This window comes from Ictalurus furcatus, chromosome 3, assembly GCF_023375685.1.
Source record: "Ictalurus furcatus strain D&B chromosome 3, Billie_1.0, whole genome shotgun sequence".
Lineage (NCBI taxonomy): Eukaryota > Metazoa > Chordata > Actinopteri > Siluriformes > Ictaluridae > Ictalurus > Ictalurus furcatus.
Window position 1 is genome coordinate 21,952,282 of NC_071257.1, and position 26,399 is coordinate 21,978,680.

The 26,399-nt window shown below is 40.3% G+C and overlaps 1 protein-coding gene across 8 annotated transcripts in view; it reads left to right on the top strand.

Annotated features, from left to right (window-relative positions):
- LOC128605714 (uncharacterized) overlaps window positions 1–26,399 on the top strand; it is a 149,683-nt gene that overhangs the window by 15,996 nt on the left and 107,288 nt on the right. For 6 of the 8 annotated variants that reach the window (XM_053621427.1, XM_053621422.1, XM_053621426.1 and 3 more), the window contains one exon: window positions 10,462–10,548. In XM_053621427.1, coding sequence (XP_053477402.1) covers window positions 10,462–10,548 — 87 coding nt within the window. Of the gene's footprint in view, window positions 1–10,461; window positions 11,461–12,195; window positions 13,149–26,399 lie in introns of those variants that run through there. The other 2 variants (XM_053621424.1, XR_008385593.1) reach the window with 2 other exon arrangements.

Genomic DNA, 26,399 nt, shown 5'->3' on the forward strand with positions numbered 1-26,399 from the left:
CTAAGTAGTATGCTCTAAAGATTCTAGTTTGAATTAAAGTTAGAAAGAATTAGAAATCTCTCTCTCTCTCTCTCTCTCTCTCTCTCTCTCTCTCTCTCTATATATATACATATATGTGTGTGTGTGTGTGTGTGTGTGTATATATATATATATATATATATATATATATATATATATATATATATATATATATATAAGCAATAATAAAAGCACTCATTGGAAAGCATGTTAATTTTCTTATTTTTTATTTAATGTGATTGCTATGTTGTATCTTATCCCTAAGAGCAGAATGCATATAAGAATGTGCATCAATTAGGGCTGATGTTAAAGGAAAAGGACACTTTATTGCTCTAAGGATTTATTCAATTTAACTCTGTAATTGCCTGCAATTCACATGCTCATTATATTACAATTTAGTGCATTTAACACCAGCTGTTATAGAGTTAATGACAGGAGCTATAGGGAGTTGCTCACATGATCCCAAATGACTCTGCACAAGGTGTAATTCCACATATTAACCATGAGGCCTAATTCAGGAAATGTCAAAGGATTCGATGTGTACTGTAAAATGGCGTGCACAATAATACATACTTTTTTTTCTTCATTTGATGCCTAATCTTAATTACGGCCAATACTAAGAATGGCTTCTTGGGTTAAATGAATGTATTTCTTTGCAGTAGGTTAGAAAGTAGTGCAAGCGGGTGGAGGTGAACGGTAACAGCATTGTAACTGGCACAGTGATGACAAAAATGACTTTTTAAGAGACACTTCAGGAACCACTCACAAGTTTAGTTTTAGCTTGTCTTAATTTCCCAACTTTCAGTACAGGCATTTTACCTAATTTGCTGGATGCTTTTTTATATCCTTCTCTCTCTCTCTCTCTCTCCCTCTCTCTCTTTCTCTATCTCTCTCTTTCTGTGTCTTTGCTCTTGAGACATACAAAGTGAGGTCTAATTGTAAAGATGGCTCTGAGCAGTAGCTGTGTTGTATGTTGATTGTTTACCGCTCCTTGTGCCCCCCCCCTTCTCTCTCTCTCTCTCTCTCTCTCTCTCACACACACTCTCTCTCTCTTTCTCTCTAGGCTGTAAGTCTAAAATTTTAATTACGCTCCCTGACAGGCGCAGTGCGTGATGCACGGCCCTGCATTCATCACGGTGAGAGGGCCGGTGGCGCCGGCCGCCATGCCTCGTTCTCGAACGCCGGAGCACGGGCTGAGCAGCAGGTGCCATATTACTGTGTACAGAAAAGCAATTAGGAAGCATATTGGATGAATGAGGAACGCATTAATATTAGCAAGTACATTTGTCAGTAGGTTTGATGCAAGTCTTTTTCTTTTCTTTATGCAACATTAAGATTGTGGCGCTCATAAATTCTCCGCTTAAATTGCCATCTGTTCCCCTGTCAGGCCACTCTGAGATAGGGAGGAGGGGGGAGGAAAGTTTTCCTCTTTTCTTTCTTCTGCCCCCCCCCCCCTCTCTCTCTCTCTCTCTCTCTCTCTCTCTCTCTCTCTTTTCTTCTGATCATACATATTTTTTTCTGTTTTGCACAGGGAGGATGTGATTTTTTTAAATTTATGTAGAGGGGGCACAGCTTTCCCGCATGCTTAAATCGTTCTGCCTCGTCCAAGCTCATTCCACGTCTTGGTGCCAGATCAAAAAAAAAAAAAAGAAAAAAAAAAGAAGAAGAAGAAAAAAGAAAAGAAATCCTGTAAGAGATATATTTAACTCGGTTTTATATTTAATTAAATTCAACGTGCAGACGGTAGAATATCCCTTGGCAACGATGCATTTCAAGGCACAGAGTCAGCTGTGTGTGGACGGTGTGGCTCACAGGAAGGGGTGCGTTCTGTCTTCTTCTCCTTTTCTCCTTCTATCTCATTGTCTTTGTGAGAGGAAGAGCTCGAAGCTTCAGTGTCTTTGGCACGGTGGCCGTGTTCTCGGGGCTATCATCTCAATAACACGGGCGGCTTAATGACGGCACGTCCACACGCTGTCACTGTGAGATTACTGTCAGCGTGTCCCATGGCCGCGGGGGATGTGGGGGTGTGCCGAGCTCAGGCGGAGAGGGTTAGGTGTTGTGTGTTGGGGTGTTGGGGTGGTGGGTGGCGGGAGGGGTGGGGGTACACAGAGCCCCATGGTAATTAGTCAGCCTGCAGTGTGTGTTAAGTGGACTAAGCAGGCAGCACAGTGGCAGAGGCATCATGCTTACTGTTCATCTGTATTTTGCCTTGTCCTCAGACATAATACACCAGTCATGATACTCAAGTGAGTGGACACATGGATTGTAAGATTCATTGTAAAATGAAGTATTTAAACTTTTATATATATAACAGTACAAAGATACTAAAAGACACTGTGTAAGGCTTAATTTGTCAAATAAGCGCAAATATTTGCTAATAAATGCTAATAAATTTCAGAAAAAATTGTCCTGATTGTTTGCTATAAAACCAACAGAGATGTGTCAATGGGACATTCATTGATTCATTCATATTTAACGAGCTAAATAGAAAACAGCGTATATAATAAGTCTTATTAGAGTCTATTCATACCATACAGAATTTTGCTGAGCTTTTTTTGCAATAGTTGTGGCCAAAAATGCTTGATTTTGCTGCGACAATACAACTTGCAGAGTTTTTTGTGCTTTTTTTGTGGAAATCTACTTAAATTGGTGATAATACAATTGCATGAAATTGTTTCGCACGGTCTTTTGCAGTGATGTTTGTTGGTAAATGAGACCTTTTATCTGTACTCATGTTTGACGCACGTGAATCAAAGAGGGCTTTGGCTGAATGCGCGTTGTGATGACGTCACATGACACGTCTTGTCCCAAATCTGCAGAACATCTGTGGTAATTTTAAGAAATTACTAGCTCCTCCAAATATTGTGGAGTTCTCTTGAATTTGCATTCATTTCTGCGATCATGAAATTGCGAAATCATGGAGGGACTGTCTGTTGTAGGGTTGGGAGTTTGGACAGAAAAAGCAGGTTGCAGTTATATTCTGTAGATGCTTGCTGATATCCTTTGCAATATATTAAAGCATACCCATGAGCGTGTGATGAGTCACAGCTACAATCTATCCCACTTTAAAATAATGCTTTTGTCATTTCTGTTATGTAATGTTAGAAATGAAATATGGTTCCCTCAGAATCACAGTCTTGCACTTGATGAAATAGCAACAGAAAAGTGGAGAAGTAAATACAGTGACAACAGCACAAAGTCAGTACATACATTAAATACAGATTATATAATAAAAAAAATGCAGTGAACACTAAACATTACCCTAAAAAGAAACTTTTTTGATTATGTCAATGCTAGCATTATTCAAATCATTCACAGAGAGCATATCTAGAAGTTATAAAATGGTCAGAATGCCTACAGTACCCCCAAAAAAACATGTGGTTGTTGTGGTCATTTGCATATTTCAGCCTTTTGAGACAGACAGTATTGCAAAAGCCACAATATTGCGTTTATGTATATGATTAACAATCAGTATGCTGTGCAGACCAAATCTGTAATGTATTGGCTTAAGTGATAATCAGAATTCATTGTTAAGATGTATATGCTTATACAAATCATATACTTTCAGAACAAAACCGTACTTTCCTTCTTGCTGGGGTGGTAGCCTCAAACGTACATCTTATGTACCTTTAATTTGTATCTTTCCCTTGTATCATGCTTATAGTGTACATTTAAAAATTATTTAAGATGCATAAATGGACCATAATTAATTTCCTTGAATAAAGCAACACCCTAGAGACGAGCAAAGGTACAGTTTACAGTAGTACTCTTTTTTCCGAGAGTCTATATTAAAAGACACTGTTTTGGTACACTGATCACAAAGAGTAAAGTTCTTCTTACTGGATTTTATTCAGGAGATGGCTATAAAAAAGTCCTGGAAAGTTTCAGTGGCTGTTAGTTAAGTCTTTAGTAATAATATTGTAGTGTTTCTGCACTAATGGAGAGGAACATTTTCAGTTGGTCTCTTTGGTGTGGTCACCAGGCCAAGAAGAAGCTTTTCACAGCATCTGTTAATAAAATATGATTTAAAAAAAGCTTTAGCAGTGATCTAAAATGTAGTAGAGTTGTCAGTAGCTGATAATTTGTATACCAGACGCTGGCTGAGAGATTAAGGATCAGAGAAGAAATAAAAATTTGGACAGTGTAGGCCAGAGTTCATCTCAAAGTAAACATGTTTAATGTGGTTTGTGATTTAGTAGATCTCCCTGTTTTGTATTTATGGCTAGAATGCTGTGCACTTTGAAAAGAAGAGATGAGGTTTTCCTATGTGGTACACGATAAATTGTTTTGAATTAGTGTAATACCATGCTTTCATTGTTTAAGTCACTTTCCTTGGAAGAATAGCTTGTGAAGGCTGTTTTCAGACAAAAGGACCATGAAGGAGAGAAGAGAAGAAAGCTAAAATGTTTGTTTTTTTGTTGCTGTGTGTGTGTGTTTGTGTGTGTGTGTGTGTGTGTGTGTGTGTGTGTGTGTTTGTGTAGACACACCGTTGTATGTACCTGTGGGTCCTTTTGCTATTGCATTTTGCATTCCTCTAATCAGTAACAAGCCAGAAGTTTATCTTCGCACTATTGTAGCTGAAGCTCTCAACAGGTCTCTACGTGATCCCATGCTGTTATACCGGCTGATACCTTCTCATTGTTATTCATGGACTATAACATGGCTGAGCATTTTTTTTTTCTTTTTTTTGCTCATCTGCCCTTCCCTCATAGCTCATAGCTCCATTTATGAATTGCTCCATAACCTCTTTTAAAAGTGCTGTCTAATTGATCTACTTCTCCGCTAACGGATGTTCTCTGTTATTACATATGATCTTGAAGGCAAAGTTGGTAAAAAGCATTAATAATCCGTGCCTGTTGTGCAGCGGCGCAGCATGGCTGGACACGCAGGGACGGAAATCACACGGTCCATAGGGGGCGCATGAAGCCATTATTAATATTAAAGATGATTGTTCTGCACACAGTCGTTCACCTAATGTAAATGAGAGGCTGTTAGTGGGTGTCCCATTACTGCTTTATCATGCAGTTTCTCCTCCACACATTCCACATGGACTGATATTATATACGTGATTCGTTCTTTTTACTTAGTATCCATTCAGTTCCACTTTATTTGAATATGGTGTCCAGTTTTGTGAGGTCCAGGATGGCACACATATCTGGAGTTTCATGAAGCATCTCATCAGGTAGCACTTACTTGCCACCCCCGTGAAGGTTGTTTGATATTTTGCTCGGTCTTTTTCTCCCCGGTTCTGTCTTTTTTTCTGTCTTTCTCACCTCCTAATTCATAGTATGATGACAATAACATGCACGGCAGCCTCAGTGAGACCTTTCCAAATGCTGCTGGCCACCCACTCCCTTGCCAAGGTCAGTACTAAAAGGCGTCTCACTCCTCTCCCGCTGTCTTCCTCCCTGTTCCGGCGTGCTGCCTAGCTCTGAAAGATACAATTTTCTTCAACTGCACCTCTTGAACTAGTTTGTCTATTTCTGCACTGGCCTTTTCCAATGAGGCAGAGACTCTCTGTGTCACGCTGTCTAACGCAAATCACACGCCAAGGCCAGGATCTGAGAGGGACAATTTGCCAGTGGTATGCATGAGTAAGCAGGGAATTTCTCCATTTAGAGTGACCAGACTGCTCCCTGACAAGCTGATGAGAAGCTGAAGAGAGAGAAACAATATAGAATCACTTCTCCTTGCCGTTGACATTTGCCAGTGCTGAACGTTGCACTGTGGCTGAGGTTCTGAATAGAGGGGACAAGCTTCAGATGGCTTTTGCCACATTTGATCATTCTCTAAAGCTGGTGCTGTCCAGTGCTAGTGCTGCCACTGGGTATTTGCTTATGTGTTGTTTATGGTGGGCATGCTTTTTGTTTGCAGCAATAAAATTGAATAGAATAGAATAGAAAAAAAAATAGGATAGATTGTTATATAATATGATTGACTAGAATAGAATAGAATGGAAAAATAGAATAGAATAAGAAATAATAAAATATGATTTAATAAATGATTTAATAATAGAAAATCAGGATCAAACAGGACAAAATGTGGCATAACATTACAGAATAGAATTGAATAGAACAGAATAGAATTGAATATGATTTAATAACATGTATATAATAGAACAGACTGGTAAACAATATGATAAAAATGGGGTATTATATCCAGATTAGAATAGAAACAAATAGAATAGAATCTGGAAAATCAGGATAAAACAGGGCAAAATGGGACATAGCATTACACACTAGAATAGAGTAGAATAGAATAGAATAGAATAGAATAAAACAAAATAGAATAGAAAGTATATATATTATATAATAGAAGAGGCTGGGGAACAATATGATAAAGTGGGATATAATATCACAGAATAGAATAGAAATGTATAGAATAGAATGGAGTAGGATATAATAAGATGTCATTAAAAGCATAGAATAAAATGTGATAAAATAAATGAACATTTTCTTGCAATAACATTTTACTACAAAGCAACGACAGTGGCATACAGAATTACTCAATACCAATATAAGATATATATTTACAGGACAAAAATAAGTGATTCTGAATGCAGAATAAACTCTCTCTCCCACACACACACACAGACGTACAATGCAGTCTCTGATGTTACAGTACTTCTAGTCTAAACCTAGCCAGACATAAGGGTAATTTGATTAACAATAAGGACACATTTCCACAGTTGCTCTGTGGTCTCCATGGAAAAAAACATCCTCACACAAATAGGCAAGAGCTCATGAATATCATTTCACTAATACTTTATTACACAGCGAGAGTTAGTCTAGGTATAAATACACATAAATATAATTCAGCCTGTTTTTTCCCCCTTTTTAGTGTGTGGCAAAGTGCTTGGTGAAAAGCGGAGAAAGCTAGCAACTATCATTTATAAACATACATGAGGTTTTCCTTTACTCCATCAACAGTTTCAGGGAGGTGCATATGCTGTATGCACCAATTAGCCATTACATTAAAACCACTAACAGGTGACGTAAATAACATTGATTATCTCCTTACAATGGCACCTGCCAAGGGGTGGGATATATTTAACAGCAAGTGAACAGTCAGTTCTCGAAGTTGATGTGTTGGAAGCAGGAAAAATGGGCACACGTAAGGATCTGAGCAACTTTGACAAAGGCTAAATTGTGATGGCTATACATCTGGGTCAGCGCATCTCCAAATCAGCAGGTCTTGTGGGGTGTGCCCTTTATGCAGTGGTTAGTACCTACAAAAAGTGCTCCAAGGAAGGACAACCGGTGAATCGCCGATAGGGTCATGGGCGCCCAAGGCTTAGTGATGCATGTGGGGAGAGAATGCCAGCCCATCTAGTCTGATCCCACAGAAGTGCTTCTGTATCACAAATTGATGAAAACGTTAATTCTGAAAGATGTCAGAACACACGGTGCACCGCAGCATGTATGGGTCTGCGTAGCTGCGGACCAGTCAGTGTGCCCATGCTGACCCCTGTCCACCACCAAAAGTATCTACAATGGGCATGTGAGCATCAGAACTGGACCATGCAGCAATGGAAGAAGGTGGCTTGGCCTCCAAATTCCCCAGATCTCAATCAAATCGAGCATGTGTGAGATATGCTGGTCAAACAAGTCTGATCCATGGAGGTTCCACCTCACAACTTACAGGACTTAAAGGATTTGCTGCTAAAGTCTTGGTGCCACATACAACAGCAAACCTTCAAAGGTCTTGTTGAGTCCATGTCTTGAGTCAGAGCTGTTTTGATGGCAAAAGTTGGACCTACACAATACTAGGCAAGCGGTTTTAATGTTATGGCTGATCAGTGAATATGCATATACACTTATTTAGAAAGAACACTGAAAGATGAATCATTTTCATAGCCATTTTTTCAGGTTGGCTTAAAAATAATAATAATAATAATAATAATAATAATAATAATAATAAAAAAACAACCAAGTAAGCAACCAAAAATAGTACTTCTCTCCTTCCTTTCATTGGGGAGCACTTGCTGGAGGTACAGTGATGGTTTCCTTATACATCAGCATGTGTTCAGTCCTGCTTTAGCCCACACTGAGTAAACCTGCAGACATGTTTTAAAATGTGGCACATGAAAACTCGAGTAGTCCCATATTGTCTGTGAAAGAACTTATAAATCCTCCATGTTTCCTTTTTAAGATTTCACTTCTCACACCTGAGCTTCCTGTAGTATGAGGTGGAGATTTCTGTCTGTCACAGTCAGCATGTCTGTTCACCAGCATAAACAAGCAAATTGAGCACAAAATATAAAAGTTCTCCTATAGGCCTGAAGTGTTTTGGATGAGATTGCTGGTTCAGGTATGTTTTGAGCACATGCTGAGCTGATCAGTGTTGCTATCTTGAGAGAAGTTTAAAAAAAAAATGCTAGAAATGTTTTTTTTTTTTTGCTCTCCTGAGCTTCACAGAGCCCCCGAGATTTCCTTGTTAGCTCAGATGTGGAATCCCGTTTTTAGAGTACACACCTATTTGTAAGAGTGTGCGTTTGTGTGTGTGTGTGTGTGAGTGAGAGTGAGAAGCCCTCCAGCCAGCGGCACGATCAGGATGAGTCCTAACCTTGATCAATACCTCACTATGGATTGCTCCAAACCCCACCGCTCCTGCACACTTTTTATTTTAATATCATGGCTGTTTGAACACTCTAGCCAGGGGCCCTCACAGAAATGGGCTCTAACTGGGCTACACACATACCCACACATTCTCAGTCTCTCCTTCCCTGCTTTAGTCTCCTACTCACTTTCTCTCTCTCATTTTTCCTCTCTTTCTGTATTTCTTCCTTTGTAAAGGGTCATTTTTTTCCAGAAAAAAAAAGAGAAAGAATATACAAGGCCCTGGGCAAAAGAGCATAGGACAACTGTGTCATTTACCTGTGTTCTCTTGTACCACTTGGGGCAGGAAAAAAATACAACGCTGGTCTTGTCTTCAACACAAACACACATCAAAGCTAACTTATTTTTGGAAGCGGCTGAAAATGCTGAAGGTTTTTAATCATTTCCCCCGTGCCCTGGTAAGTCTCTGAGTTTGTTTAAGGGCTGAGCTGAATTCAAGCACTCTAACAGCACGGACTCTCACGCTAGGACACCACGGCGCAACAATAACGGCCTTTGTTTTTAAATACCTTCTGTGGTGCTCTTCTAATCTCTCCTTTGATCGCATTTAAAGTCCTCTTGGGCAAATGGAGCCCAGAGGCACTTTGAAAAAAAAGGAAAGTGCAAAGAAAATGTTCAGGTTATAAAAAGTGCTTGCATGCAGCCTACTGTACCTCTTACTATAAGATATGAGAAGCTATTTATGGTGAGAATATATATGAGGTGTGTATGTGTGTGAAATACATGAGAGATGACCCAGATGTTGGTCAGGAGTGCATCAGGGCTTGTACATTAGGCATGAGGAAGATGAAGACGACTGCAGGATGATGAGGCACGGGCGTAGGATACAGAATGTGGGACACTATCTCTTTACATACTTATTAATACACGCAGATGGATATTAAGCGTCTTTGTTCTGAACACCCCAAACCACCGCTTACTTCAAACCAAGTGTGTGTGCGTCTCATTCCTACACCTGCCTTCATAATTGCCCATAAACAATGGGCCATAAAATACATTTTACAAGGTGATTGCACAGCCCACCATCCAAATGGTGCTACTTTGTTTATCTCTTTTTTTTTTTTTTTTTTTTAATGCGTCTGTATTTAGCATTGTGCAAATATATAACAACCCACTCAGGTTGTTATGCCTGCTTTTTTGGTATGCAGCAAGGTATTGGAGAGACACTACTATTAAATCAATCTAATCCAGCCATCTCAGAGTGACCTCATAGCCCATGTCAGCTCATCTCCCATCATGCAATGCTGTAAAAGAGTACAGATCATATAGCAGCTGGCTCCTGGCACTGTCATCCTCCCTCCTGTCTCTCCTCATCTGCTGCTTTCCTCTCTTCCTCTCTGTCTCTTATCACTCTCCTACCTGCTTTCCTCTCTCTCTCTTTCTCTCTCACTCTCTCTCTCTCTATCTCTTCCCGGCTGATCTCGCTGGTGGGCTGCAGTACATCTGACAGTCCCTGTGAGCGTTGCCTCTACTCATTATAAAATAACCCTAAGCCCAAGCCTTCTCGCTGCCAGAAAACAGGTGCGACAGCAACCTCTCCTGCCATGTTGTGGAGGAGACGAATCAAGTTCCTTCCAGGATGTGACAAAACAAGGAACAAAGAAAGTTGCTTAAAAGTATAATTTGCTCCCGCTTACTGAGCTGTGTTCTCTCAGGCTGGAATTACTGGTGTGGATGTGTGGTTTGCATGCCCTTCAAGCTTTGCATCTCTTGCCAGACAGAGTGGCTCTTGATGCGCTAGGAGTTCAGTAGCTGTACTTACTCAGCTCATGTGTTTTCTCTTTCTAATTTTCATCTATATGTGTGTCTGTGTGTATGTCCCCAGGAGCGACAGCTAAGGCCAGCCAGTCACTGGAACCACAGGCTGATGGACGGTTAAGCAGTTGGAGGGGTGCCAGCAGGGCTCAGACAGGTAGGAGCTACGCCAAGGCTGTTCCTCGACCATCCATCCTCCAGGATGACACACCAGCGCCTGCTAGCTTCTATTATGGCTCCTTCTCTTCCTCTCCTGAATAGAGCAAATTTGATTTGGCCTCTGCAAAAGCACTTTTCACCAAATAAAAGCTCATTACTGTGATGGAAAAGTGGCATTCAAGGTAAAGCTGGTTGGGTGAAGCGAGGACAACGTGAACATGGTGAAAACACAGGGCTCACACTTGTTCAGTTAGTATGAGTGTATTCTGTTTTTCTCTTCTTGTCCATGAACTTGTGCCTAGCCATTTACAGATTTATAGTGCAATAACAGGTTCTTGTACTGCTCTTGTACACTATTAAGGACTTAAAGGAACACTTCAGTATTTTCAACTTAAATAGCTGGTGTGTGGCTGCCGTCACACCATCCAGGTTGATGCTACACGCTAGTGGTGGTTGAGGAGACACCCCCCAGCCCCCCTCCCCCCCCCATCCTGTGTAAAGCACTTTGAGAGTCTAGAAGAGCACTATATAAATGTAACAAAAAAAAAATGTCTCTATTCACTGCATGTGTATTCAACTCAAATTATATGGATTAATACAAATTTCAACATATTTCTCTGTACTGACGAAGAAAAGAAAACCTGTTTACCTGAAACTCACTTATAATGGAAGTCTAAGGGCAGTTGTTCTGGTAGTGAATAACCCTTTATGTGAAGCACTTTCATGAATTCATCGGTCAAAGCTATTCATAAATTCAGCTCCATATGTGTATAATTAAGCATTTCAGAGATTTTATTTTTCGGTGAGAAGTACGTCAGATGCCTCTTAGTTCTGTTCTCAGTACAGGGAGCTGGCTTGAAATTATTTTTGCATAGTTATCACATCTACTATGCAGAGATTATCATTAAAAACCCTACAGTATTTCTTTAATATATTTCTCCATGTCCAGTACAGTCAGGAACTGGGAGTCGGCAGCGGTCGATGCAAGTGCAGATTTATTAGTGAACGGTGCAAACAAACAATAAAAAACTGAAAACAAGAACCAAAAACTAGAGTTACGAGGCAAAACGTCTGGGTTACGCATGCAACCCTGTTCTCTGAGATGGGAACGAGACATTGCATGAGCTTCATGCTGTGGGAAGCGCCCTCACGCATGACCGGTATCTGAAGTCTGTATAAAATCACGCCTATTTATAGGCCTGCCGTGGTTAGGTGACGTGGCATTTCATGCATCGCATAACTATAAAATGGTGCCTGTGAACCACGTCATCAGCCTCTATTATCTGAAGCAAAGACGCGATTCACAAGCATGCCCCAGTATGAAAAAGCTATGCAATGGCTCATTCCCTTCTCAGGGAACAGGGTTGTAACCCAGACATTCCCTTTCATACTGAGGGTATGGCTGTCACGGTGAACTGGAAACTCCTAGAGAGGGCTGTCCAGCAGAGATATTATCTCCAAGAACCAAATTTGAGCTAGCCAATCCAGTGCTATCAGCAGCAGACATAGCACGGTCTTGGCGAACTCTCACTAGAGCCTGTGGAAGCAGAGTTATTGGGGGAAAGGTGTACAGATGTGACCTCAGCCACATGTGTTCCATGGTGTCCAGCCCTGTCCTTTTTTATTTATTTATTTTTTGGTGCAGGAGGAGTGAGGGCGAACCACAGCGGGCAGCGTGTTGTCTCCTCAGAAGTGAACACGTCCTCTTCCGCTCGGCCGCACCTCCGCCATATGGACTCACCCACTTGTGGATGGAGCCTCCAGTCCCCAGGCCTCAGCCTCTGCATCAACAGGATGTCTGTCCCCACATTCCAGTTGCCCGGAATATACATTGCACTCACTGACCAAACTTCCCCTCTACCAGAGAAGAATTAGTTGAGCCTGCCTGAAAAGGGGGTGCGAACGTAATCCTCCCTGGTGGTTGATATATGAGACCACCGCTGTATTGTCTAACACATGCCCTACGTGTGTTGGGGATAGACACGCCCTCATTGTATTCGAATCCCTTATAACCCCAGCTCTTGTCTGGAGAACCAACTTTTCCTGAGGTTCAACCTGAGCCCCAAGCTCCTCATGTGGATGAGAACAACATCTTGATGTTGAACTTCCTGGACCGCACTAGAATTAACCAGTCGTCCAGGTAGTTTAGCACACAGATAACCTGGAGTCGCAAAGGAACCAGCGCAAAATCCATACATTTCCTGAAGGTGCGAGGGGATAAAGCTAGCAAATGGAAGAACCAATATTGATATGCGTTGCCTCCAAACGCGAACCTCAGGAATTTCCTGTGACTGGGCAATGGAATATGCACCTTTTTTTTAGATCTATCCTCACAAACCAATCCTCAAACTGAGTCTGTGGAACGATAAGGTTGAGCGTCAACATCCTGGACCTGTATGTCCAAAGATTATGGATCAGATGGCACAGATCTAAAATTCTATATCCATATATCCCGTCTTTTCTGTGGACCAGGAAATAACGGCTTTAAAACCTCCCTGCCTCAGAGAAAGAGGTACATGTTATAAGGCACCTTTGTCCAAGAGAGATCTGCTTCTTGGGCTAACATCGGGCTCTGCATTGTGCTGTCTATTGTGGGTGGTGTCGAGCTATGAACTGGGCCCAGAACCCTTTTCTATGGAAGACAGAACCCATGGAGACACATTTGGCTGTAGTTTCCATGCTGCCAGATGGTCTCTAGTGACGTTAACTTTCCACATTTTGTTGGAGGGAAAGCCTCAGATTTTCCTTGCCCTGTGACAGCTTGCTGGCCAGAGAAAACTGAAAACTTGGGACGACATTGACTAGGGGAGCCCTACAGTAATACTGGGGGCTAACTGTCCTAACAACCTCTTGTCCCCTGATACCTCCCTCCGCAGCCCCTCAGGACTGCTTCTTTTTTGTCTTTTTGGCACTGATTATCATTTAAAATCAGGCCTACTAGCAGGCTGCAACTGTGGCCGCCCGGTCCCCCTGGCTTTCTGCAGGTGGAGGCAGGCTGCCACACTCACCTTCTGTGCCCCCTAGCAATTCAGCAGTTCTGCCTGGTAGGCCTGCAACACTGCCATTTATGCTGATACAGTGAGGGAAAAAAGTATTTGATCCCCTGCTGATTTTGTATGTTTGCCCACTGACAAAGAAATGATCAGTCTATAATTTTAATGGTAGGTTTATTTGAATAGTGAGAGACAGAATAACAACAAAAAAAATCCAGAAAAACGCATGTCAAAAATGTTATAAATTGATTTGCATTTTAATGAGGGAAATATGTATTTGACCCCTCTGCAAAACATGACTTAGTACTTGGTGGCAAAACCCTTGTTGGCAATCACAGAGGTCAGACATTTCTTGTAGTTGGCCACCAGGTTTGCACACATCTCAGGAGGGATTTTGTCCCACTCCTCTTTGCAGATCTTCTCCAAGTCATTAAGGTTTCGAGGCTGACATTTGGCAACTCGAACCTTCAGCTCCCTCCACAGATTTTCTATGGGATTAAGGTCTGGAGACTGGCTAGGCCACTCCAGGTCCTTAATGTGCTTCTTCTTGAGCCACTCCTTTGTTGCCTTGGCCGTGTGTTTTGGGTCATTGTCATGCTGGAATACCCATTTTCAATGCCCTGGCTGAGGGAAGGAGGTTCTCACCCAAGATTTGACGGTAAATGGCCCCGTCCATCGTCCCTTTGATGCGGTGAACTTGTCCTGTCCCCTTAGCAGAAAAACACCCCCAAAGCATAATGTTTCCACCTCCATTTTTGACGGTGGGGATGGTGTTCTTGGGGTCATAGGCAGCATTCCTCCTCCTCCAAACACGGCGAGTTGAGTTGATGCCAAAGAGCTCCATTTTGGTCTCATCTGACCACAACACTTTCACCCAGTTGTCCTCTGAATCATTCAGATGTTCATTGGCAAACTTCAGACGGGCATGTATATGTGCTTTCTTGAGCAGGGGGACCTTACGGGCGCTGCAGGATTTCAGTCCTTCACGGCGTAGTGTGTTACCAATTGTTTTCTTGGTGACTATGGTCCCAGCTGCCTTGAGATCATTGACAAGATCCTCCTGTGTAGTTCTGGGATGATTCCTTACTGTTCTCATGATCATTGCAACTCCACGAGGTGAGATCTTGCATGGAGCCCCAGGCCGAGGTAGATTGACAGTTCTTTTGTGTTTCTTCCATTTGCGAATAATCGCACCAACTGTTGTCACCTTCTCACCAAGCTGCTTGGCAATGGTCTTGTAGCCCATTCCAGACTTGTGTAGGTCTACAATCTTGTCCCTGACATCCTTGGAGAGCTCTTTGGTCTTGGCCATGGTGGAGAGTTTGGAATCTGATTGATTGATTGCTTCTGTGGACAGGTGTCTTTTATACTGGTAACAAGCTGAGATTAGGAGCACTCCCTTTAAGAGTGTGCTCCTAATCTCAGCTCGTTACCTGTATAAAAGACACCTGGGAGCCAGAAATCTTTGTGATTGAGAGGGGGTCAAATACTTATTTCCCTCATTAAAATGCAAATCAATTTATAGCATTTTTGACATGCGTTTTTCTGGATTTTCTTGTTGTTATTCTGTCTCTCACTGTTCAAATAAATCTACCATTAAAATTATAGACTGATCATTTCTTTGTCAGTGGGCAAACGTACAAAATCAGCAGGGGATCAAATACTTCTTTCCCTCACTGTACCCACAAGCAAGTCCTGTTGCCATGTAGGCTTCGCCAACCAACGAAGAGGTGGTCTTACACGGCTTGGGTGGCAAAGCTGGCCTCCTGATTTTGCTGGCATCGATGGAGAGAGGTGGCTCACAAGTGCCTCCTTCACCTTCGGCATAGCAAAATAGCCTTAATGTTTATCACCCATGATGGCCGAATAATCCGACGTCGCAGGGTTATAAACAGGATGCTTCCCACAGCGTGAAGTTCAAGCAACGTTGAGTTCCCTTTGAAAGGGAACATAAAGACTATGATAGAGACTAAGGTACACACCGCAACACACCAACACACAAAAGCTTGACAACCAGATGCTGAAACGTAGTCCCTGTGTCCCAACTGGCATACATAAAAGTATGTACTCTATTTGTTAAGAAATTTTCCAAATTTCATTCACACCCCTTTAAATGCATCCTTGAATTTGGTGAAGCAAAGCTTCACAAAACTCTTCCTCCCTCATGCAAGGAATTGTGGGTAATAGCTGAAAAAATGTCCACGGATCCACACTTCAAAAATCTACCATAAATTGTAGACCATCCAGGTACTAATTTCACTATACTACCATTTGGGACACACTAATTCTGTACACGCTAGTACTGATAGTATGCCAGTTGGGATGCAGAGAATGACTTATATAACGGTTATCAGGCTGAGATGAGACACACGTGTGAGTGTGACATGCCGGTGCTGATGGGAAATGTAGTTCAACGCCCTTTGGGTGCCATCATGACACTTCACTTTCAGTTAGAGTCCACTCTACTGCCACTCTACTGCTATGTCCACTCACTGCCTTCTTATTCTCTCATCAGAATTTTTATATTTATTATTAAGCTTTATATGTGCTTAAAACAGTCCTTAAAGGTAAAATCAACCTTGAACATTTGCATTTTTCTCTTATTAATAATTAACATGTGAGCTTCAGTGACATCAAAGATTGATTTTGCAATGAAATTCTGAGTTGTTTTTTGGTTCTTCATTAACATGTTGGTCTGTTTCCTTTTGGTTAACAGTTTCCTTCCCACAATGCTGTTCATTTCCAGTACCTGCTGATAATGGTGCAGTAGGATTTAGGCCTTGCTTCAGCTCTATGTGAGGACTGATGCAGCAGCACTTTAGTCTTTCAGTCTGTTAGTCTGTTCAGCTCTCTCACCTTCTCACCTTGTACACTCTGCTCAAACAGCTCCAGTTTCAAAGCTTAAATATTCATGCTAATACCGTTGTCAATGCCGCCATGCTTGTCATCTCATAGATCACTAACTAGCCAAAATGAATCTCTGACATAACTCAGCGTAATTGTTTCGTACAACTGCATTGCCTTCTGGAACTTTGAGTCCACTTTTTTATCTTTTTCTTTTGTTTTTAGGTTCAAACTTGATCGTTTTTCTTTATGTTTGAGATTGCTGAATTTTTTTCTGTGACATCAGCACTTCACACAACCGCTAACTTTCATGCTCATGAGAACAACAATAATACAGCATCCACCAAAAAAAAAATCATCAGAATCGCTAAGCACATTACAAATATTTTAATATAAACATATTTAATGTAGTTTAGGGTGGACATTTCCTTTAAGCTTTCTGCTATAGTGAAATGGTGCACCTGTATAAACAACTATAGACACCATATCACAACTTTGGTATGTATTTTGTCTGAATAGACCTTTGGTTTTCACCAGCAGGATAGCAAAGACGTGCTTGCTTGGGTAATATTGGAGTGAAATATAGTATTTTAGTCAATGGCTTGTGTCCGGCGCGATGCCCAGATGGGTCCGGTGAGACTGACTCAGGCCAGGCAGCCCATGTCATTCTGGGCATGGCCATGTGGTCAGCCTAGCCAAGATATTCCCATGGTTCACTAGTGCCCGCTTACCAAACAGTGCCAAACCAGCACAGGCCAAGCTTAATACAGAATGTGTATAAGTACAAGCAGCTGTAGGGAAGCTGGCAGCGAGGTGAGGTCCTGCCTCATATGAAGGGATCACTGAGCAACTCCAGGAGAGAGAGCGAAAGGGGGGTTAGAAAACACAGAGGATCTGGGCCTGGTTGTGCTGGCAGGTTAAATATCTCCAGGCTAGGAGTGCAGTGAGGGCATATGGCCTGTGGTGAAAAAAAGAGAAGCCCAGCACACATGTGGCTTTCACATCACTGCTCTTTAACTTGCTCTCGCTCTCTCGTGACCATTATCTGCTTGGTATTTGAACCTCCTGCCACCTGCATTGGCATGTTGATTTGCTTCCAGGCTCCTGCATGGAAGGGCAGTGTCTTCAGTTTTTTTTCTTTTTTTCACATTGCTTGTTTGATGCTGTGCGGAGATGTGAGCTGAATGGTCGTCCCTTTCCAAACACAAAGGCTGTAAAAATTCACCCCCTATGTGAGGGTTGCTACTGTTTGACCACAATATCCACTTCCTTCCTGTAGCCTAGTATACTCAAGGAAGACTAGCACAAGGAAAGAAATCTACCTCTTGTAATTACTATTATAATGATAAATGTAAATACCAATTAACACAGCCAACCATTCTAGGGTAATCTGGAACACTCTCATTGTGAAATGAGATGTAGGTTATGAAGTACCAGGCCAAAGTGGAGCATCTCGTAGAAGTAGCTTATTAAATAATGCCCAGCTAATTGCTTTGTCTTCCTTTTGTCCTGCTGTTGTACATGTTATTAAGCCTGTTTCATATATCTTAGAATAATGAGGAAGACAAGCCTGGCACCTGCAGGCTGTAATTAAACATATAAATTCTCTCCTTGCAGAATTATTTGTGGTCACGAACTGATTTATACAGCTTGCTAAATTGCAATGTTGAGCTTATTTTCTTTCCCTGAAAGAGCTGGAGAAAGGAACCTCATTCATCAGGCACCTTTGCCAGAATAAGCTTCTCTAGAAGTTGACTATATATAAGGAGTACATAGTACATGCAACCCCCCCCCCCCTTTTTTTCTCTTCCAAGCCATGCTAAACCACCCTGACATTCGTCCTTAGGGAAGGCAGGTGAATATTTATCTCTCAAATATAAATGAGACTAATGTTCAGCTAATCATACTGGTCCCTCTGTCATTCTCTCAGTGATTATTTTACATAAAATTGAAGGCTGTGTAGTATATATGAGTGTCATTTCTGACATGCAGACCTCATAAATGAACACATGTTTGGATTTTGCATCGTAGAGTCTCAAATAATTGAATTCATGATTGATATTACTTAAAGAAATAATCCAGCCTTTTTTCAGATGAATCACATCTCTGTGTGATTGCAACAGGCAAGAATTTCAACACATTTAGCTGTACTGAGAAAAATAAGTAAAACATGTTTAATTAAGACGTACTTGTAATGAACGGGAGTTGCTTGGGTAGTCAATAAAGATTTCTGCAAAAGATGCGTTGGCCTGGAAAAACCCTTCACATGTTGGAAATTGACATGTTCAAGGCTTGTTGAACTAAAACATGTTTCTCTTTTATGTGTATCTCAACTAGTGGTCGACCTATACGGGTTTCTTAATGGCCCATGCTGATATCTAGAAAGCATTGTGGCCGATATAGCATAAATTTAATTGCAGGAAATGAGACGTACAGAAAATTGGTGAAACTGAATGAGCATTTATTGCGCATAATATTTATGTAATATTCTCTGAAGAACTTTAAAAAATATCCATTTAAGAAATTTGTACATGTACATTTGTACGTTGTTCATTAAAAACCCCATATCGGTGGACTGCTAGTTGAGATACATGCAAAAGAGAAACATGTTTTAGTTCAGCAAGCTTTGAACATGTCAAAATAAATAAGTTTTATTGCAGCTTCTTCTTGTGTCTTGCTGTCTGTGCCAGTCATCTAGCAGAATACAGAAAACATTTTAGTTAAAAAACGTATGTATAATTTGATTTTCCCGTCACATAAGTAATTAGTGCTGCTTTAATCCAGTAGCAGGTTATAGATAACATTTAAAATTAACTTAATAAACAAATCTAACCAATAGTCATTAATGAAACACAAAAATAGTAAGTGTAATACATAAAAATTAATTTTATCTACAATATATAGCTATTCATACATCTCATATAGTTACTTTATGCAGTAACAGGTTGTTTTACTTTCTTAAGTCAAAGTATAGGACGTTATTTGAATAATACATATTTATGTCTGTTGTGTTTTGATTATCTGCCTCCTTGTAAAAATAATACAAGCCCGCATGACAAAAGGTTTATGTTTCTTACCATTACATGATTAGTTAGTAGCATGTAGCTTAGCATCAAAAAAGACTGGAACACATGAAAATGTGCACTACACATGATATTGAATTAATCGTGGATTAATATAACACTAAACCATACAATGTTCAGGGTTCATCCAGCTCACCTGACCAAGCTTTCATTCGGGATACACAGGCTTTTGAGTCCCAGTAAAACAGTGTTTAAAAGTTACAGAAGACAACATGCGTCTCTGAGGAAGAACCAGTCACAGGATTTGTGATTGTTTGTGAGGTAAAATGTTTTCAGATATGTTTGAATTTGTTTATTGCACGTCTCTGTCTCTGCCGGAGCTCACCATGAGCTTGTTCGCTACCGCTGAGCTGCGGATCTGACTTCTCACGGTACTGTTTGAATAAGACTTTGTTGCATGCCATAGCGTTGTTGTGAGTAACATTACATAACGGCACATTAAAAAGCAAATGAAGACTGGTCATTTTACTGTTAGATGCTCTCGTCATGTCTGAGTGGGCTTTTTTTTGCCAGAATTATGAAGAATGCGCTGTAATGGTGTCAAAAGTTTGGCTTGTCACTTTTCAGCCGAATGGGAAGATTTATCGGTGGCGATGCCTTAGTGATATATCGGTCAACCTCTAATCTCAACCACAAGTAAAGTTAACACATTCTACCCAAAAGTGAAATGGGAGAAAATTGCGTTTAAAGATTCCATTCTGACTGCAGCACAGGAGCATGTGGGACATTTTTGCAGCTGGTATCTGATGTGTAATGTTTGGATGATTTGGACTGATTGAGATGTAACGATCATAAATTGATTAGAGATCAATTCGAACTGATTATGAATTATTGTAAATCGATTATTATTAAAAAGACAGGCAACTGTATGTAAAAAAATCATTCATGGTTTTTAAATTGATGTGTAAATGATTTAATAGTCTAGCAAAATGATTTGCTTGTAACTCTGATGCGTTTAAACTAGTTTTCTCTACATCGTCATCAATTGGAAATAAACGATAGGCCTTCTCTTGATTTAGAAAAAAAAATTGGTCTCATATAGATCTTCTAAATTGAATCACATTGTATTGTATTGTAGCAGATTCAGTTTTCTCATCAAATACAGTATCAAATCATTGCTCTATGAACCAAAATCGTATTGTATTGTGTAGAAGTGTGATGTTTACACCGCAATTACAAATGGAATTGATTAGGCTTATGTCCGTTTTGATATGGCAGGTACAGTAACTATCCAACAATGAAAGTGTGACATTCATTGCACGATTAAATCAGGTGTCGAGGTTTTAGACATATTTTTGCAGTCTAACTGTTTTTACAACTGCCTTTGTGTACTTATTTACTCAATGTGATCTTTGCAGAAAGGCTAGGCAAGATTAAAAAGTAAAAACAACAACATTTCCATGCTGTCCTGGTGAAATATATTTATGGTTGAGGTGTAAAAATATATTTTGCAACAGTTAGTTCTGGTCCACAAATTTGATTGGACAAGTGGTGTTCTAAGAGTGCTGATATTTAGTATAATAGAACTGGTACTGGTTTATATCACTCCACTTATCTGTGTTCACTACATAAAACTTCCAGTTCAAGTAATAGTTCAAATCTTTTGAAATGGTTATTACATTTACTACGGGCTGTCAGTCACACAATGCTCTATCCAGCTGTGGCTTCTTTAGGAACTATTTTTCGTTGACTGAGAAAAATATACAAAATATTTGGCCACATTGTGCCTGAAATGTCAGTTACTGGATAAGAATTTATTGTTTGTAGATCTGTTGTATTAAAGCAAGATCACACTCGCAGTTATAATGTTCTAGTAAATATCAGCACAGCTGTGATTACCTGAAGCCTCATGCCTATGGCCAAATAACAGCTGTGCTAATATTTACTACAACAGCACTCTTGTTCATGTTATATTGCTTAATTATAGACCTAACTGGCTAAACTATTTATTTATTTATTTATTTATTTATTTATTTATGTATTTTTGCGGAATTCAGCCACAGTGACATCCGACTTGTTTCCCCCCACACGTAGTCTTGTGCACCATGGTCCTGGAGAAACGACATTTCGTTCCAATGTATACAAGCTATATAGAAGAATTGACAAAAACCCACTTGACTTGACTTTTGCAGAATGGTTTCAAAGGTGTTTGCAAATCAAGCTTTACATCTGTATTATTTGTCCTTTAACTTTTTCAGAAGGAAGAATTTGTGCCTATGTGTTAACCAGTATAAAGACATACTGTTTAGTATACAGAAAATTGTGCAGGTTTGTGCCTGATCATGCATGCTAAGCACATAATCTTATGAAAAACGTACATAAATGGATTTTATTGCTCCAGAGTTTGCCCTGTTTTGATCAGACATTCTCTCATGTCTGCCTTATGTTTGTTGAAGTGTTTATAGACTTCCATTATAAGTGAATTTGCTGTTTTGTTCTCAGTTCAGGAAAACATGTTGATTTTCTTGACCATGTTAATGATAATTACACTACAGATGCACCACATAGAGATTATGCTGAGAAATACTAAGTGTTCTGTTAACAATCTGAAACGGGGGGGCTGGGGGGGGTTGGTTATTTATTTATTTTATTTAAACGTGAGCCCTGAAGGTGGACACTGTCCAAAAACACAACAGAATGTTACTGTACACACAGTATGATGCGCTCCATCATGCCAGTGTCTGTGCAGTACCAACTGTTGTAAAGAATTGCAGGGGGTTGTATGTGGTTGCCAGGTCCTCCATTATTATTACCTAAATCTCCACAGTCAGTCATCAAGTAGCTTTGATAATTTGCTAAAGCAGCCTGCTGACACAACAGGTGCTGTGTTTTGAACATTTACTTTCTCTGCTGTCTGCGATTTATTATGTCAGCAAGAGATATTAATTGATCAAATCTCAGTGAAGTGGAGGATCTGTAGAGGCTCTTTCACTTAGTGATTTCAGCTATTCTTACGCAACTCTGGACTAGGCTCATGTTTTCTTTCCTACTGTATTGTTATCTTTTCCTGTGTTTTTTTTTTTTTTTGCCTCACCAAAATACAGTCTTTGCATAGAGTTTTCTCCGTAATTCATGCTTTTGTGAGGGGGAGAATGAAACCGGAGAAAGATTTAGTCAAGAAGTTGGAGTTGAACTAAATGATGAAAATCTCTATGAGCACAGGCAATCTCCAGGACTGAAGAGGAGAATAATGCACAGTTGATGATTTTCAGTGTGTTCAGTCTTGCCATCGTCTTGAAGAATGATGCTATTGTGCTTTTGCAACTTTGAGAAAGAAAAATGTGAACTGTGCGCAGAAAAAAAAAAAAAAAATCTGCCCCACCAACGGAAACAGCAGACAAGCCACATGATAAGTGGAAGTAACTGTCAACAAGGCCAGTACGGGCTCCTGTTTCCTCACTCAAGGCATGAGTTTATACCATGCAATACACTGTTTTGTGTGTGTGTGTGTGTGTGTGTGTGTGTGTGTGTGTACATGTCAGGGTATGTGCATGTATGTCATGGCTAATACAGGCCTGGCTGATGATGGTATTGCCTCCTCTGTCTCACTTTCACTGCCGGGTAATTACACTGAAATGAGATGTTTCTGTGTTAATTGCACAGTTTAGTTACTACGATGTCAGAGATGGAGTTGGGAAATCTTGTTCACCTGATGATGCAAGATAAACCCTGCATCCCTTCTCTCATTTTTTTCTTATTTCTTATTTCCTTCCTTTCTCTTGATTTTGATCGCATTCTTTTTTTTTTTTTGGTTTTATATTGTTTAATTCTTTCTATTTTCCTGTTTTAGTTTTTTGCCAAGTCCTGCTGCTTTTATTACATTCTTGACACTTTTGTTAATAAATCATTGCAAAGTTAATGAAAATAGCATTCAGGCATATCCAAAATGATTGTGTCTTTTGTCATGCTAATAAATTGAAAGCTGTTGGTCAAATGGGTGAATGCCTGCACATTACGGACAAGTTTTTGATGTGTGTCTGCTGAACCGCTCATTTTCTTCTTCTCTTTTTCTCTGTGTTGTTCATTGGTCAGAACGATTTTTTTTCACATCTACATTTGGATTTTTTTTATTTAAAAAAAAAAACAAAACTATTTATTCATTTTCTGACCACAGGACTGATGTTAGCTGGATGTTTTTCATTATTTTCATAGCTCATTATTTTCAGCCTAGAAGACTTTTTAGATTTCATTTAGAAATTTTAATTTATTTATTACATTTGAATTGATAAAAATAATTATTTTAATGTATCTCTGACCCAAGTATTTCTGTTTATCACATTTTTCAACATTTTTTTAATACATTTTTTTTTTACATGACTGCTGTTAGAAGACATTTTTGATGATCGAATTATATTTAACCCAGAAAACAACAAAGGTACACCATAGTCCGGATGCATCTGTGCCAGTGTTGTGTCAGTACCGTTGCTGTGCTGCCATAGATCTGGTCAGCAGTAGAGTTATGGTGGTCTCTTACATTACTTATATGGTACACATAACTAATAAAACTACCAATTTTCAGTTTGTCATACTTTTTTCTCCATCTGGTCTTGATTCCACATGCTGGAAACCTCACATTGTTTTGCATTTGTTTATTTAATATGCTGACCTTTAGCCTGGTGCAAACTCAAACATCTCAGTCATGGTAAGTCTTACATTTTGTGTATTTCATTTTGATAAGCACTTTCTTATTTCTTTGTCACAGCCTCAGTTGGTACCAGGCAGGTCTTATCTTTCTCTGTGTTGTGTAGATACTGAGCAGTGGCAGCCTCTCTGTGGATGTTTTACAAATCTGAATGTGGAAAAAAAAAAAGAATGGAATATTTGATAGCCTTCTATAATGGCTCTGAAATCTCTGTCATTATCTACTATCAGATGTGGCTTTTAAAAGCGTCGGGAGTTGCAGGCATTTTACATGAATTTCAACTCGGACCGGTTATTGAGAGCAGAATACATTTAGCAGGTCAGTCTAGCAGGTTCTACTGTGCTTGCTTTACTCACACAACTACTGTGGCACAACAGCACCGAACAAAAAAACGCACCTGTCACACTGCCACTCGTGGTCACGGTATTGCGAATGCATGTGGAATATCTAAGAATCCGAAACTCATTTGGAAAAAAAGAAGAACAAAAAAAAGTAGAGCTGCTTGTAAGAGAATTTTAATGTGAGAACTGTGAATAAACCTGAATTTATATAATGACTCATCGAGGCAGAAGCCATAAAAAGTATGAAATGTCTATCAAGCAGAGCCAGATGGTTTATATTTAAAATGACTGATGGTTTTAATCTAGTTTCTGCTCATGTCTGAAAACGAGCTGTTTGTTGATTCTTGCTTCTAATTCATCTGATGGCTGATGGGGTATGGCTGTTTGGACAATGTGCAAGTTGTGTGTGCATGTTGTCGAGCTTCAATATGTCTTCATGTGGAGAAAGGACTGCACTGGAAGTACAGGTCATCTGCATCCGATTCGATTAGTAGGCTTAATGTTTTATTAGGGAGGCGAGAGAGGGATAATTAAAGAGGCCTTATGGGGGCCTGAGGGGACATCTGTTTGCCTCGGAGCCTTAGGGTCAGACGCTGAGACTCTGGGCTGAGACTGGAGGCAGCATGAGAGCGGATTTCCTCTCTGCACCGTGCTGAACCACAACACAGCAGGCTCCGCTCAGACACCGACACACAGCAAATTAAACGACTATCTCAACTTCATTAGCGGAATAATAATGGGCTCAGCCTGAGAGCTGCTTTATTGCCCATCCACAAACGCATTCTCGACCACCATGCATCCTCATAAGTGCACGCCAACGAGAAAATACTTTCTTGTCGTTCGGTATAAACATAACGGACAAAACAATAGTGCTTGGTTTTCACGTACATCCAAAAAAGTACCCTGCTTCCCCAGGCAAGTTTTCCTGCGTGCACCTTGGATCACACATGGAGATGTGATGCCAAGATTTGTGCCTGTGTAACGGGCATGACGTGACCCGTGGGGTGTGTGGGTTACCCGGATCAGGCAGCGCTTTAGTCTATGGGTCAGTTCTTCCCACAAATCACACCTCAATAGTCTAAGCCCACAGCCTAAAATAACTTTAAAGCGTATGTGCCTTGTGGGAAATGTCTCTGAACCGAAGACTAGTCCTATTAAAAATCGCCTAAAACTGAGCATGAGGATGAAAAGGAATGAACTATGGGGTTGTGGTATTGATGTGTATGTGTGGAAAATGAACAGATTTTTTTGCAGTGGAAGAAGCCCTGCTCACCTATTGATTCGGAAAAGGAAAATGTAGAAATAGACTCAGTAAATCTGGAACTACTTAACAGGTTAACAGCAACCATCTTTTTTACGCAAAGTCCTCCAATATTGCAGCATTGATGTTGCGAAGAGGAGCAGTAAACCAAATGGAGGCTATTGGCTGCATCTGTCTGTGCCATACTGCCTGAATTATAGTGTTTGTACAGATCAATATACAAAGGCAATAATCCTTATTATTATCTCATAATAAATAGTAATCCTCACAATGCTTGTATTTGCAATTTCTGAGGAAATGGTGGATAATATTGCTTGAGGAATGATAGCGTTTGTATAGCTGCATCATATGATTGTTTTGCTATGATTGTAACTAGTTGAGCTTTGTTGCTGTATAGCTGCCGTACAGTATGTCATCGTAGAAACAGAAAGGCAGATGCGAGTGTTAGGGAGCACTGCACCAGAAGTGTGTGCATGTGTGTCACACACCTCAGCATGCTAAACATCCTCTCGCAGCTCTCTACTCTCCCAAGTGCATACTAGGTGCACTAGCGACATTATCATAACAAAAAGAATGAGTGGGCTTTGTTCTGCTCTCATTCTTCTTTTACGCTGTGAAGTGTGGACACCAAACCTACTGCCCAGTACAATATTAGCATTAGCATCTTAAGCTCCTCACTCTATCT